General features: G+C 37.6%; 1 protein-coding gene across 1 annotated transcript in view; it reads left to right on the top strand.

Moving 5' to 3' along the window:
* Positions 1 to 24: 24 nt before the first annotated feature.
* The window catches only part of LOC107043655 (histone acetyltransferase KAT7), a 37,276-nt gene continuing 23,292 nt past the window's right edge, over positions 25 to 14,008 (top strand). The window contains exons 1-9 of the mRNA XM_015265237.2: positions 25 to 185; positions 1,579 to 2,284; positions 3,068 to 3,325; positions 3,472 to 3,642; positions 4,278 to 4,542; positions 4,630 to 4,924; positions 5,961 to 6,205; positions 8,696 to 8,882; positions 10,968 to 10,991. Coding sequence (XP_015120723.1) covers positions 168 to 185; positions 1,579 to 2,284; positions 3,068 to 3,325; positions 3,472 to 3,642; positions 4,278 to 4,542; positions 4,630 to 4,924; positions 5,961 to 6,205; positions 8,696 to 8,882; positions 10,968 to 10,991 — 2,169 coding nt within the window. The 5' untranslated portion in view covers positions 25 to 167. The remainder of the gene's footprint in view (positions 186 to 1,578; positions 2,285 to 3,067; positions 3,326 to 3,471; positions 3,643 to 4,277; positions 4,543 to 4,629; positions 4,925 to 5,960; positions 6,206 to 8,695; positions 8,883 to 10,967; positions 10,992 to 14,008) is intronic.

The following is a 14,008-nucleotide window of genomic DNA, read 5'->3' as shown; positions in this document are numbered from 1 at the left end:
TTTCTCACCCCCCAGTGTTGTGGGAACTGCAGAATCTCCTGTCCTTCAATATTTATCTCCATTTATTAATGATAATAAGGGGGTTGAGGGGTTTAAAAACAATGCAGTGTACATAACCGAAGGGGGAAAAGAGCATCGAGGACAGTTAATTCCCCAGAGGATCAACAATGACGCCGAAACGAAAGGTGAGCACCTGTAAATCCTTCTTGGTTATGTCCCCGATGACATTGTATACAAACATTACAAACATTACTGACCAATTTTTGGAGTATTAGTTTAATATGATGAAAAAGAGTTTCCTCGTGGCTCTAAATAATAAACCGTTAAGGGTCGGCTGCAATAAGCCCTGTTTACGAAATAAATTCATGTTAGAAGTTGTTTTATTCCGTGGTTGGAGGGTTTTAGAAATTCGTTTAGGGGTGCTTTTATATAGCCATTCGGTTTTGCATATCGATTGTGAACCAGTTGCACCAAGCTCTGTTGACGAGAGAAATTCATCAGAATAAATTTATGTCTAGAGTAAATTTATTCCACAATTAGACAATTTTAGGAATTCGTCGTAGAGTGTTTTCAGTCGGGCATTCTGTCGTAAATATCGATTAAATGATTCATAATTAGTGGTATTATTGGAAAATAGTGTTTTTTTTGGTGAAACATCTTCGATGAACATTCCATCAAAATTGATTGGCAGATTATTTTTGTTTATTCTGATACTTCACTGCCTCAGTTGAACTGCAAAACTTAACATTCTTCCTTAACTGACAATTTAGTTGACAGGAGTTTGGTCAACTGGCTCTGTTCACTGCTTCAAACCTGGTTCATGGGAATATTCTTAAGAATGGTCATCTATTTTTTAAGAAGTAGATTTTTTCATGTTCGAGAAAAATTATATATTTCTTTAGACTGATGATGAGATCTTTCAAACCAATATTCCTGATAATTAAGGAAAATTAGATGCACGAGGTTTGATATTGTAAAATAATCAAATTATTTCTCATACACGGGGTAATGTAAGTCAAACATAAAGAAATATACTAAATCCAAGGGCCAAGGGAAAATCTGTGGTGCCTCGGACAGGTACACTGTTGAAAATTTTTGGCTGAAATTTCTGCTACACTTTTAAAAAATTTCATTACATTATTGTTCCCCTGAAATTTCAAGGGATTTCATGGAAAAACGAATGGGAATTGCAAATTTCAATGCAATTATTCCACGAAAATTATTAGAAATCAGGAAAATTCAGGGAAACATATTCGTGAATTTTCAATTAATTGGAAGTTCAGCGTAAAAGAGATGAATGAATGGGAACTGTAAATTTCAGTTCAATTTTCGTACGGAAATTAATAGAAATCAAGAAAAATTAGGGAAACCTTGAATTTTCACTGAAATTAATGTTTTGATTGAAAAATCGAGTACTGAAAAATAATGTTCTGATGAAATAAAATGAAATGAAATGTGGATGAAAATTTGCATCCCCATAACTCAATCAGTGACTTGGAAAATGAATCAAAAATTTTTTGATTGCATTTTTTGAGTCTTCGGCTGAAAATCCTAAAAAAAAATGTCTTCAATTGACAGACCACAAGCTCGGAATCGACATCCTCGAGCTCCTCAGGTTCTTCCTCAAGCAGTTCCTCGAGTTCGGGAAGTGAATCCAGTTCCTCTGATTCCGAAAACTCAAGTAGTTCAGCTCGGAGTCCAAAAGTGTCGGATACAGAGCGGAATAAGAAGAAAGCACAGCCTATAGCCAATAGACATGGAAAATCGAAGGCTGAAACGACTGCTGGAGGCTCTGAGACGAAGATTAAAGAGAAATCAGCGCCAAAGCCTCGTCCAACAGTTGTTTATTCCTCAGAGTCCGAGGAATCCCCGACTAAATCGAAACCCTCGGCGAAGAGGAAACCTCCGACGAAGCCGAAGGCAACAGCTACTGTTGCTCCTGTGATAAAGGCCCAGAGACCTTCCGGAAAAGCCAGTCATGCCCCGTCTCAGCAGCATAAGAATGCTCTCGCTTCCAAATTACTGCATAACAAAGGGAATAAGGGTTCTGGGGGTGGTGGTAATGCTGGCAAAATGTCGGATAAATCGGGGAAACCTCCTTCTGAGCCTGTGCAGAAGAAATTGAAGAAGAAGAGCATCTTCAGTCCTGAGAATAGCAGTGAGAGCGACAGTCCGTCTCCTCCGAAGTCGAGTGTCAAGGGGAGTGGCAACGTTACCAAGTCGAAACCACCTCCGAAGCCCAAGGGCAGTGAATCGAAACCCAGACCACCGGTAAATCGACCCAGTGAGTAAACAAACGAGATATATTTGGGAATAATATTTGGTCATTATTTTGGGAACGAGGAGTTGTTGGAGATTATTTATGTGTTATAGTCGATTGTGTTAATAAAAATGACCTATTAGACACAATAAACTCTCTTAATTTTTTGACTCACGTCATCGTTTGCATTAATAGTTCGAGAAAGTGCACATAATCAATTCAACAGTTGGGTTTAATTGTTACAGTTCTATCACTCCCCTCAGCCCTTCGAGAAAATGTTGATAGAAAAATTTTATTTACACATACTTGAATGAATTCGAAACATCACATTTGAAGAAATCATCGGAAAGCTCACTTTCAATTCAAAATTTTCAACAATCATCATAAAAATCAAATCAACCAATATAGCTATCGTAATCATATTTAACTTCGCCTTAAGAGCATTAAAACAAACATTTTTAGCTATGATCGACGTCATTTAAAACATGATATTCAGAGATATCTCCGGAATTTTTATTTTCAAAAAAATTCAAACATTAAACAACCAATCGATTAATTAAATTTTAATTAATGGCGAACAATAGGACTCAACAATACCTACATCTGAAAAAAATTCATTTCATTTAAACTTAGAAATTGATTGTCTATAGGATATATTTGACAAATTTCCTTATTGAAAATCGATGTAACAGGTACTTAAATATTATGAATAAACGAACTTTGAAAAATTGTTTTTAGTATTTCAGTACGTTTAATGTAGATCGTACTCGTGTGATCGAGTTAATTTCGTATTTTGTATCCCCTCAGGTCTAGTTACAAGGCAACAGATAAAATCTGAGAGTTCAGCGAGCTCGAAGAGCTGTTCAGGGGGCTCCGGTGGTTCAGGATCCTCAGGTTCCTCTGATAGTAGCTCAGACTCTGACTCGTCTGACAGTCCCCCCAGTCCTCAGCCACCTGTGAAGAAAAAGGAGACACATTCGTCGAGTAATGCTTCCAGTGCACTTCCCAAAAGACCTTCAGTGGCTGTGGCTGCTGTGAAGCCACAGAAAAATACAAAACGGCCAGGTTTGTCTTGGAAAATAAACAATCATTTTTAATTTCAAACGTTTTTAGTTTCTCAGTAGACTGGAATGAAAATCGAATACGCCCCTTTGGCCATACGACGATGACATGCAATCGAATTGAAGAGCATATATCTTTTGCAATTGCAGTGATAAAGAGTGAAGATGATGCTACAGAGAGTGATAAAGACGAGGATGAGCCCCCTGGGAGGAGCTCAATGGCGACGTCCCCGAAAGGAAAGAAAAAAATACCTCCGAGAAAAGGCAGTAAATTAATCCAATCTCAGATTAAGGAAGAAAGTGATTCAGAGTCTGACACAGGTGAGAATTTATCATTTATCTAATCAATCGTCCGCTCCGTGATAAAAATAATCTCAAATAAAAATATGAATTCCCTAAAAATTTATGAATGAATACATTATAAATACGTCAGTTCGTTGAGTTAAAATTCATTGTGGGAATTTTTTTCAAATTTTCGAGACATCTGCATGCGAATTTCTAATATTGTGAGTCAAATCGTTGAAAATTCATTTTCATATTAAAGTCATCGACATAGAATTTTTTAAATACCGAAATTGTTTATTTCATTGTGAAAATTGAACATAATCTGGGAATTCAATTCAAAGTCAATCCTTGAATGGGGAATTTTTAAATTCACAATTTAATAACGAGTTTTTTATGTTAATTATATTATTTTTCCATAGGATGCTTTCTTCTTTTTAAATTTTAAGAGTATTTTTTGCCGTGGATCTTTAAATGATTAATTTTTAATTTCGTTTTTTACGATATTAATTACGATAATAATAAAATAGTATTATTTAAATTCTTCCAGCATTCCGTTATTTAACCTATTTCGTTTTTTTGTTCAGTCAAGTGGGATATTCTTGATTCAACATTTTTTTTCCCGCTGGATTGACAAAATGAATTAAAATTGATAACTGATAACCTTTTTCCAGTGGATGTGAAGAGGAGCACGAGTAAATCTCCTGTGAAACGAGCGGCAGGAAGACACTCTTCAGCAACATCAAGGACCACTCATAGCTCAGGTGGTTCTGGAAGAGGATCACAGAGTACAACAGGACGATCGCGCTCAGTCAAAGAGCGAGAATGCCCTCTGGCAGCAACATGCGAGTCTTTTGGACACTTATCAGGGAAATTTGATATGCATTTCACACTTGAAGCGTGTCCATTGTATCATAATACAACACCACAGGCTTGTGTGTAAGTTCTCCTTTGTAATCAAAATCCCTCGAATAATTCCATTCTGTTTTCCTCTGCTTTCATTTGCGTTTTCATTTATTTGTGTAGGGACTTTTATAAAGAACGGAAGAAACGTGAGGATGAGCGTAAAAAAGCGTTGATGAATATAGGAAAAAAATCACCGAAAGGGATGCACCAGACCAATGATCAAAGGCACTATCAATTAAAGGTCAAAGACTTGAGGTCGAAACGAAGCCGACCAAATGGGGATGGCAATGATAGCGATAGTGGGGGTGAACCCCCTGGGATTGAAAAGGATCGACAGCCTCGGTTGACCGGTCTCACTTCCGATTACGATCTAAAATTGTTCATGGAGGCACAGGCACTTGCCAGTGAAAAAATTGTGAGTAATTCTCATTTATTATTTCTTTTTACTGTGAGATTTAAAGGGTGAATTAAAAGTAATGAATACTTTTATAATTTCCATGTGAAAATTCATGAAATATTTGATAACAATCAGACTGATATGGAATTTTTATAGATTTTGTGACGGTAAAATCGCCTCATTTTATGGAAACTCAATGAGAACTTAAATTTCAATTTGATGTGCTCAGCAATTTCGTTTGAAATTATTCATTGGTGGTGGATAATTTTATGAATTCCACGTGTTAACTCTTGAAATATTTAGTAAAGAATAATTCATGTGAAATTTTGATGGATTTTTTAACTGAAAAATCGCTTAATTTCGTGAGAATTAAAAAAAAATTGAAATTCAGGTGAAATGTCCTCACTTTTCAATTAAATATTATTGAAATATTGAAAAACTTATTTATGCGGAGTTTCTATCGATTTTATGTCTGAGGAATCAGTCAATTTTTTTCAAATTCGCCAAATGCGCCAAAGTTAAGCTCAAGCATAGCTATCAAATGCCAAAATTTCCCATTTTAATCAACGATTTTCAAAAACAATAAGTCACATAAAACCAAAATTGTCGCGCGCATATGTAGAGACATGTTTCATAACATTCTACATCATTTCCGAGAAAATGTCGAAATTTTTTAAATACAAAGCGTCCATTTGGAAGCAAAAACATCGTGCAAAACAGAATCACTCGCAACTAATAAAACATCCTAATAAAAATGAAACGAAATCAATAATCCAGCATGAAGAACGATTTGTCCTCCATGTTTTATCCCTCGTGAAATGCCAAGAGATTGTATCTGTCGATTGCAACTGCAGATCCGATCTCTCGGCGTCAGCCATGCCACTATCACCTCTACCACAGCCAAAAGATCCTATCGTCCCATTTGAGCTGCAACAACGACCTCTTGGCATTCGCAATGCATGTCATCGGTTCTACTCAACAAACAAAAATTTTGTATCTACTCCTGTGAGTTTCTTCGCTCTACAAATTAATCCTTCTAAACTCAATTAAACAGGAGAAAGAGCTGAAAGACCTTGACTATGAGGGCGAGGGCCGCAATGGGGGTGGCACAAAGTGCGTAGAAATGGGAAAATGGGAGATGGAAGTTTGGTATCAGAGTCCATATCCCGAGGAGTTCAGCCGAGCCCCGAAGCTCTACTTGTGTGAATTCTGCTTGAGGTACGCCAAGAGTAAGCAAGTCTTGAGGAGGCACAGAGAAAAGTGTATTTGGAAGCATCCACCGGGTCATGAAGTCTACAGGTAAGCCGATGCAGATCTATAAATAAAGTCTTCCATTCTATTATTTATTCACTCAAACTTCTGAATTTTTTCTGAAAAAAAAACATGGGCAATATTTCAAATCGAAAATGAGAACTCGAATGTGGATATCTTGAAAGAATGGAAAAAGTATGGCCGTTTTCATGAGTAGAATCGCCTTGCGTCGAATTTTCATGAAGCCCGTCTAACAAACAAAAGAGAATTGAATACCACACGGAAAGAAATGTTCAGTAAAAATTACGGAACTCACAATTCGCTCACCGATTACGAAATCGACTCAGAAGATTTAAGTAACGGTATCGTAATTTTACATTTGAGATTCAGATGAAAAGTACGGAACGCTCTGGAAAAATTCCGTGACAGTTCCGTCAAATTTCCTACAACTACATTTCGCTCTGGAATTAGATACGTAAATTTTATTGAATATTTCTCTCCGTGCATTCTATGAAACATCCATAAACGAATCATACTTGTCTAATGCATTTAGGTCAAAGGAAAATAGAATAATTCTTTTTTAATATTGCGTTTCCTAATGTTTTCATTGAACAGAGTTGATTGGAATTAATAATCAGAATTATAACATTGTTTCACATTTTTTACGTTAAGGATAGGACAATCTGTATGCAAGATAGTGAAAATGATGATCTGTTTTTTCATGTTGCACAAATAATATCAATATCCAACTACAAAATTTCTGATATGAGTAAAAGAAGCTGTGACTTAATATTCCAAATTAGGTTTTAATTTTTAATTTGGTGCTGAAAATACGAAATGACAATATTCTAGGACGGAATTATATTGATAAGATGAACAACAACAGATTAATTGAATTACCGTGTGAACAGTGTTCGCAGAGAAATTCACATGCTAAAGTGTATTCTAGAAGAACTTGAATTGCAATTATAATTAAAATCTTATTCGGTGAGCATAGGAATTTGAACATGAGCAAATCATTTATTGTATCAATTGGGACATGATTCTCATCGGTCGTATTAGTTTTTGCAATGAGAATGACTATAAACAATTAATTGACAAAAGGAATATAAAATTTGACAGGAAAAAGGGCATAATGAAGGGGCATCAACATGAATTAAATTGTGATCATGAATCAAATTATTGATGGCATCGCGTCCTGACTATGAACTCTAATCCCGCATTAAACAGTATTGACACTGAAATAATATTAAACAAAAGTGTGAAAATATTCTATCGTCAGCTGTCCAGTCAATCTTTTATGTCAAGTACTCATCCATTCATCATCTTTCGTTCAAAATATTGACTAATGAATTGAATTATTGATGTCATCACCTGTCTATGGGGCTTAATGAAATATTAAATATGGATAATGTTTGAAACGATGTCTCTCATTCCGTTCAATCATCCATGACATTCTATGACATTCCATGTGAACTATTTGATGATAATAGAAGCTATCATACTCATTATATCTCAGAGTTCTAATTCAAATAGATCGAACTCAATGTTGTCGTTCAAAAAGAATTGACTCTAATTCTCCCACGAGCTAAGTGTAATCTAAGCTGAAATTTGAAAAGCCATAACTCGGGTAAACTGTTCTTGAGTGTCAGTTTTAGCTCCCTCCCTATTTGTTTTATTTTTACTCCACATTTGACGTTCAATGAACTCTCAAACTTAATGATACAATGAAGTCTGCGTAAGTAAAGAGTGTATGAAATATTTTACGGTCCTCCTACGTAAATACATGTATCAAGAAATCCATTGAAACTGTAAGAATTCCTAAACTATATAACAAAGTATTATTTCTTGAGCCGTATTTTCTAAGGATTCCCTTGAGTTTCTCTTCAGTTTTCACTTGATTTTTTAATTTCAACTGGGATAGCGCTTTCTTGTGGGAGGAGTTGAGTTTGTTCTTTTTAAAACCACAACATTAAGTTCGATTTTTTGTGGAAGGAATTGAGTTTGAACTTTTTAAGACCATCAATATTAGGTGAGATTAATCACAATTGGAATTCTGAGATGGACCTCTTTGAATCCTTCCTCCGAGTTATGCTTTTTTCTCTAGGCCACATCGAATAGGTTCAATTCAATGTTGTAGTTCAAAACAGACAAACTCAATTCCTCTCACAAGAAAGTACTATCTCAGCTGAAATTGAAAAATGCGTAACTAAGGTAAACTCTTCTGAGACTCGGACAAGAGCATTTCACCACAGTTAACTTTTCAGCTTCTTCCCAATTTATATTCTCTTTACTTCACATTTGACTTCAGTGGGCCCTCAAACTTGAGGGATTGAGTTTGTTCTATTCAAAACCACAGCATCAAATTAAATCCATTTAAATTGGAATTCTGAGAGTGATCTCTTTTCCTCTAGCATAACATAGTCCCGATACTCCAGTGTTAACGAATTACCCGCTCCGAACATTTCAATGATACCCTAAATTATTGACGCCATCCGGTACCACTTACGATTCGCCAAATCATTAATTCACTTTCAGAAAAGACAAAATTGGCGTGTGGGAAGTGGACGGTAAGCGGTACAAGCAGTACTGCCAGAACCTCTGTCTTCTGGCGAAATTTTTCCTCGACCACAAGACCCTCTACTACGACGTCGAGCCCTTTCTCTTCTACGTAATGACAATCAACGACTCCGAGGGCTGTCACACCGTCGGTTACTTCAGCAAAGTGAGCAAAAATATCAATATTTCATCATCAAACATTAGCTTTACTCAGATAATACTGAAATCACAGTAGTTGACGTTGCATTGTAATCATGTACTTGCACTATCGATCTTGGGGTATCCTTCTTGTCAGCCATTTACTGGTTGGGATTATCGTTTACATCGGATATCACCCATACAACCATCAAAATGCTGTATATGTGAGGATTTTGAGGTGAGGAGGGAGGAATTCACGATTCTGGGACGCATAGGGAGTGGCTCGGTGCGGTCTGCAGTGTCTCAACGGGGTAGGCTGCGTTACTATCAATTCCCCTTAGCCCTTCATACCTCACTACTCCCTCTCCTCACAACCCTCAACACCCCCTCGAAAGGTGCATGCGCGAATTCATGGTCTAGGACGTGCGCCACGGAATTTATGTGCAAATCACTATTTCCCATTGATCAATCGTGGAAGGTTTGGTAGGAGATTTTGAACTTGTTATTGGCACGTTCACATAATTTTAATCGATCATTAAGGACAGTATGGAGGTAATTTGTATCAGCTCTTTGCTCTGGTCAATGTTAGTTCTTTCGTGACGTAACCACCCACTAACGAAGGATTCTTGGAAATGCAGCGTCTAAGGGCGTGAATAGGGTGCACTTTTTTTAAGATTCGCATGTGAACTCTACATTCAAAATTGATAAATACATAGTTTTCAGTTAAAAAAAAATCAATCTCTGAGGGGGTGGAAAGAAACGGATTCTGGAAATTTCGAATTTTTGTAGATTCCTTGAATTTTCTAGGGGAAGATAGAATTTTTTTCAAAGAAAAAAATCGACTCGGCCAATGATTCAATTTTGGAACTTTGTGAAACCTTCGGGACAATTTCAGAATTTGTTAAAAATCTCGAAATTTTTTGATTCGAGGAATTTCGTGGACAACGCAAGGAGGGGGGGACAAGCTATTTCCGAGGTAATTGAAGTATCAACCAACAGTTATAGTGACGTAACCACCCTTTAACGAACGATTTTTAATAATTCATCCCCTAAAGAGATGAACAACCTGCAAATTTTTTATACTTTAGAAAATCGTTGAAATTGGACATCTGAAAATTCGTTAAAGGACTCTACATTGAAAATAAATAAATACGTATTCTTTCCAAGGGAGTGCACGTGGTGGAATTTTCTCGAAAATGATAGAATATTTTTCAAGTGAAAAAATCGCTTCGCCTAGGGATGAAATTTCAAAAAAATCTAGAGCTTTCCCTTAACTTCAGAATTTCCAAAAACTGTCTGAAAATTTTTAGATGGAAAGAATTGTCCGTTGCCGGGGGGGGGGCAGCTAGTCCTTCCGTATAATTCCAACGACACCAAGACTAAAAAAGAACGAATTTCGTTGTAATTCTCCATTAATTTTTGTGAATAATTCCGGATATTTCTCTCAACCCATTTAACAAATTTCTCCATTCTGTTACTCTTAGTGGGTTGGAAAATTCTGTAGGCCATTTTTTAGGCTTTCGTGTTAATATTTCAGCCGTTTTGGAAACAATCCAAAGAGTGGTGGCCACAGAAAAAAGTGCCTCGATGTTTCTGGATTTGGAAGCCTCCCCACATTTTTTTGCCTGTGTTGTCTTCATGTATTTTTTTTCTCCACTCCTTTCTTCCTTATGCAGGAGGAGGAAAAAATAAAACTCTGGGAGGGGGAGAGGCGGGGGTAGTTGTCTACAGTATAACCCCTTGAGATGAAGGGAACGAGTACGGGTGGGGCAGGTCCTTCTGGCGTTTACCGCAGGGGCATCGGCACTGTACTGCGTCCAACTCGAAATCTTTACCCGTTCCTACTCCCGTTCAATGACCTCTGACCCTGGGGCGTCGCAGGCGCGGCCCTCCCGGGGATGCGACGCTGCATTTTTTTTCTCTCGAGCTGACGGAAAAACTGTACCCCATGAAAATGTCGATCATCAGTTCATAGATGTCATCCAATCGTTCTCATGCCAATTCCAGTTTGTAATCGTCCAACATCAAATGCTTCATCATTTCATCTTCTCAATATCTAATGGAGCAAAGAACTTTTTAATTTTCCTTTTCTCTTTTTTCTTTTATTTTTTAGATGAAGGCGGGTCTATTTGAAATGGTGAGTTTACAATATTTTTGAGCAAACACACACTAATTTTAAATACTCTAAACTTTTTTTTTTCTAATAACTTTCACCCGTAATTGGACAGAGAAAAATCTATTGCTAAGGATGTTTCAGGAAGTGGTTCACTTGTCGTATCGATAATTTGAGTTATGGCTTATCGAAGCATTATTGAGATGAAATCGGGTTTTTTCCTGTGAGGTATACATTTTTCTCTGTGCGTAATTAACGAATTGTCGTCATGAATTCCCCAAATTTATTCAGTTGATTTAAATCAATCTCTCGCCTGGCTCAGTTCACTTGTACAGTGTAAACAATTTTTGATTGACATTTCTGGTACACGTTTTGAAAGTGACAATTCCGCTGCAATTTTAAGGCGTTTTGTCATTGAAAATTCACGATTTGGTGAAAAAATTTATGGAAACTGTGAATTTTAGTTCAACCATTCCATGACAAGTGATAGAAATTAGAGAAATATTTATTGCTAAGGCTGTTTCAGTGTTTCACTTGTTGTAGTCAACTTTTAACGCTATTTATTGCAAAAAACATACATGCTTACAAATGGCCATTGCCCGAGGGCCTTCAGCCTAGAATACACTTCTTTTGTACAGTATCAAATTATCACTTGTTGTATCGAGGATTTCAGTTACGGTTTATCGAGGCATTGTTGAGAAGAAATCCGGCTTTTTCCTGTGGGGTATACATTTTCCTCTGCGCGTAATTAATGAATTGTCCTCATTAATTCCCCGAATTTATTAATTTGCTTTAAATTAATTTCTCCCCCGGCTCCCGGTTGCGACAGAATGATTGTAGATGTAGGGGAGGTTGACACTATTGGGTTCAGCCAGAGGTTTACATGTGAGTTTTGAGTACGCACAGAAACAAATCTATTAAAAATTCAATTAAATTGAGGAAATCTCATTTTTCTGCAGTTTGAAAATTGAGAATTTCATTGAAATCTGAAATTTCAATGGTTCTCTAAAAGTGCAGTTAACAAATTGTCACCATAAATCTCTCCAATTTATTAATCTGATACAGATTAATCGCTCCCCTAGCCCACGGTGACGTCAAAATAATTATAGATGTGAACAGATTGAACCTGCGTGGGTCCAAGCGAAGACGCCCCACAGCAGAAAAAAAAGTTTCAGTTCTAAAAGATCTTTCCCTAATTTTCAAGGTCCCACGCGTATGAAATTTGACGAGGGAAGAGTTCTGAAATCCACTGAGTTCGTTCCTACTGTCAGTGCTAGATGCTAAGGACCCCGTCACTTAAATCAAGGGACAAAACTCACTCACTCCAGCTACACGCAGAAAAATGGTTCAGTTGAATTATATAAACTCTATTTAAATCAAATAAATCGTTTATTGAATTGTAATAGAGGATTTATTCTATTCAAATCAAGTTTATTCATTTCAAATAAACCATTTTTCTAGGTGCAGTCTCAAGAATATCTTAATTTAATTTATTGATCCCTAAAAACTAAAACTTTTATCTCAGTGCAGTTACAATTTTTTATCCATGCACAAACGTCAGTCCGCTCAGAAAAAAATCAACTTGCATTGTGACAAGTCTGAGGTCGCTAATAGCAACCTATCAGCGACAACGTAATATTGAACGCGTAAACTCCTGCAATAATCTGTTGGCATTATCAAATCAGCCTAATCCCCCTGAGTTACAGATTTTTTTCTTTGCGTAATTAACAAATTGTCTCCATAAACCTCCCAAATTCGTCCGCCTAATTCAGATTAATCTCTCCCCTGGCCCACGATGACATTAAAATAATAGGGAACTTGCATGAAGCTCAATTCCCGTATTAACACATTCCTTATAACATATGAATAGCTAAACAGCGAAAATTATGCAGAAATATTGCCCAGATGTCTTATGATAATTAATTGAAAATCAGTCGTTCTCGAGACCATTTTTTTGCTCATGACGTCACGAAGACGGTCAGGTAACGCTTCATTGGTAGAGTGTGAAGAGAGTGGGGAGTTGTCGTCCTCCATTGGCCGAGGCGCACCTCAATATTGGGTTAGGTCGCCTCAAGCTTCTGTGATTGGCCCAGCGCTCGACCGTCTGTGTGACGTCAGCGATGTCAAAGCGTTTGAAATCTTCGATTTTCAACAATGAATTATTAATTAACGAGTAATATTTCGAAAGTTTGTGAATGAAAAATGGATTATTCAGGTCCGAAACTTGAGATTAGAAATTTGAAAAAAAATTCACGCAAGTTCCCTATTATAGATATGAAGAGGGTTGAATTTCTGTGGGTCCAACCAATAGTCCACAACACCACGTTTTCTGCAGTAAAGGGTTTATATATTCGAGTCCAAAATCTTTATCGACGTTCAATGACCCCGACCCTGGCTAGACGTCGACAGGAGCGGGAGAGAGAGAGAGAGGGAGAGAGAGCGAGAGTGAGACGGGGGTGGCCGTGGGCCGCGCAGGATACGCAGGGCCGTACAATTTTGCAGTTGTCGGTGAGGGGAGGGTGAAAGAGGAGGGAAAGGGGGTGATATGGTGTATGCTGTTACGCGGCGGCGCGTTGTCTGATGAAAGGAGGGTCGGGAGAGGGAATTGGAAGAGTTGGATACCTCGGCAACCCCCGGAGGAAAGAGAGGGCGTCGCCTCGCGTCGGGTCGTCAACCTCTCTGCAGCACTGCGACGTCGGGGTCGTTATTATTTCCCTCTTACTCGCTCTATCCTCCTCTCTCTCTCTCTCGCCGGCGGTACTCACAATGGGCTTAAATCGCTGCGTCGGCGCCACCCTCTCCTCTCTTCAACCAAAATCGAGGAACGATTTTCCGAATTCTAACGGATCAAGTTTGAAGGAAGGGTGGGCGGAGGAAAGCTGTCTTGCTTTTCTATTTTTTTGTACTTGGGTTAGGCTGATTTGGGGGCTTTTATGCTGTTCGGAATTTCATTCATGATATCGCCGAGGATTATTCGTATTTTTCCTGTTCGGAATGCCCTATTTTGGTAAAATTTTATGTGTAGAGTATGTGGGGGGGGG

Source organism: Diachasma alloeum, unplaced genomic scaffold, assembly GCF_001412515.2.
Source record: "Diachasma alloeum isolate Michigan unplaced genomic scaffold, Dall2.0 Dall_scaffold_00179, whole genome shotgun sequence".
NCBI classification, from domain to species: domain Eukaryota; kingdom Metazoa; phylum Arthropoda; class Insecta; order Hymenoptera; family Braconidae; genus Diachasma; species Diachasma alloeum.
The sequence above is the reverse complement of the archived record's forward strand: the minus strand, read 5'-3'. Positions and strand labels throughout refer to the sequence as shown.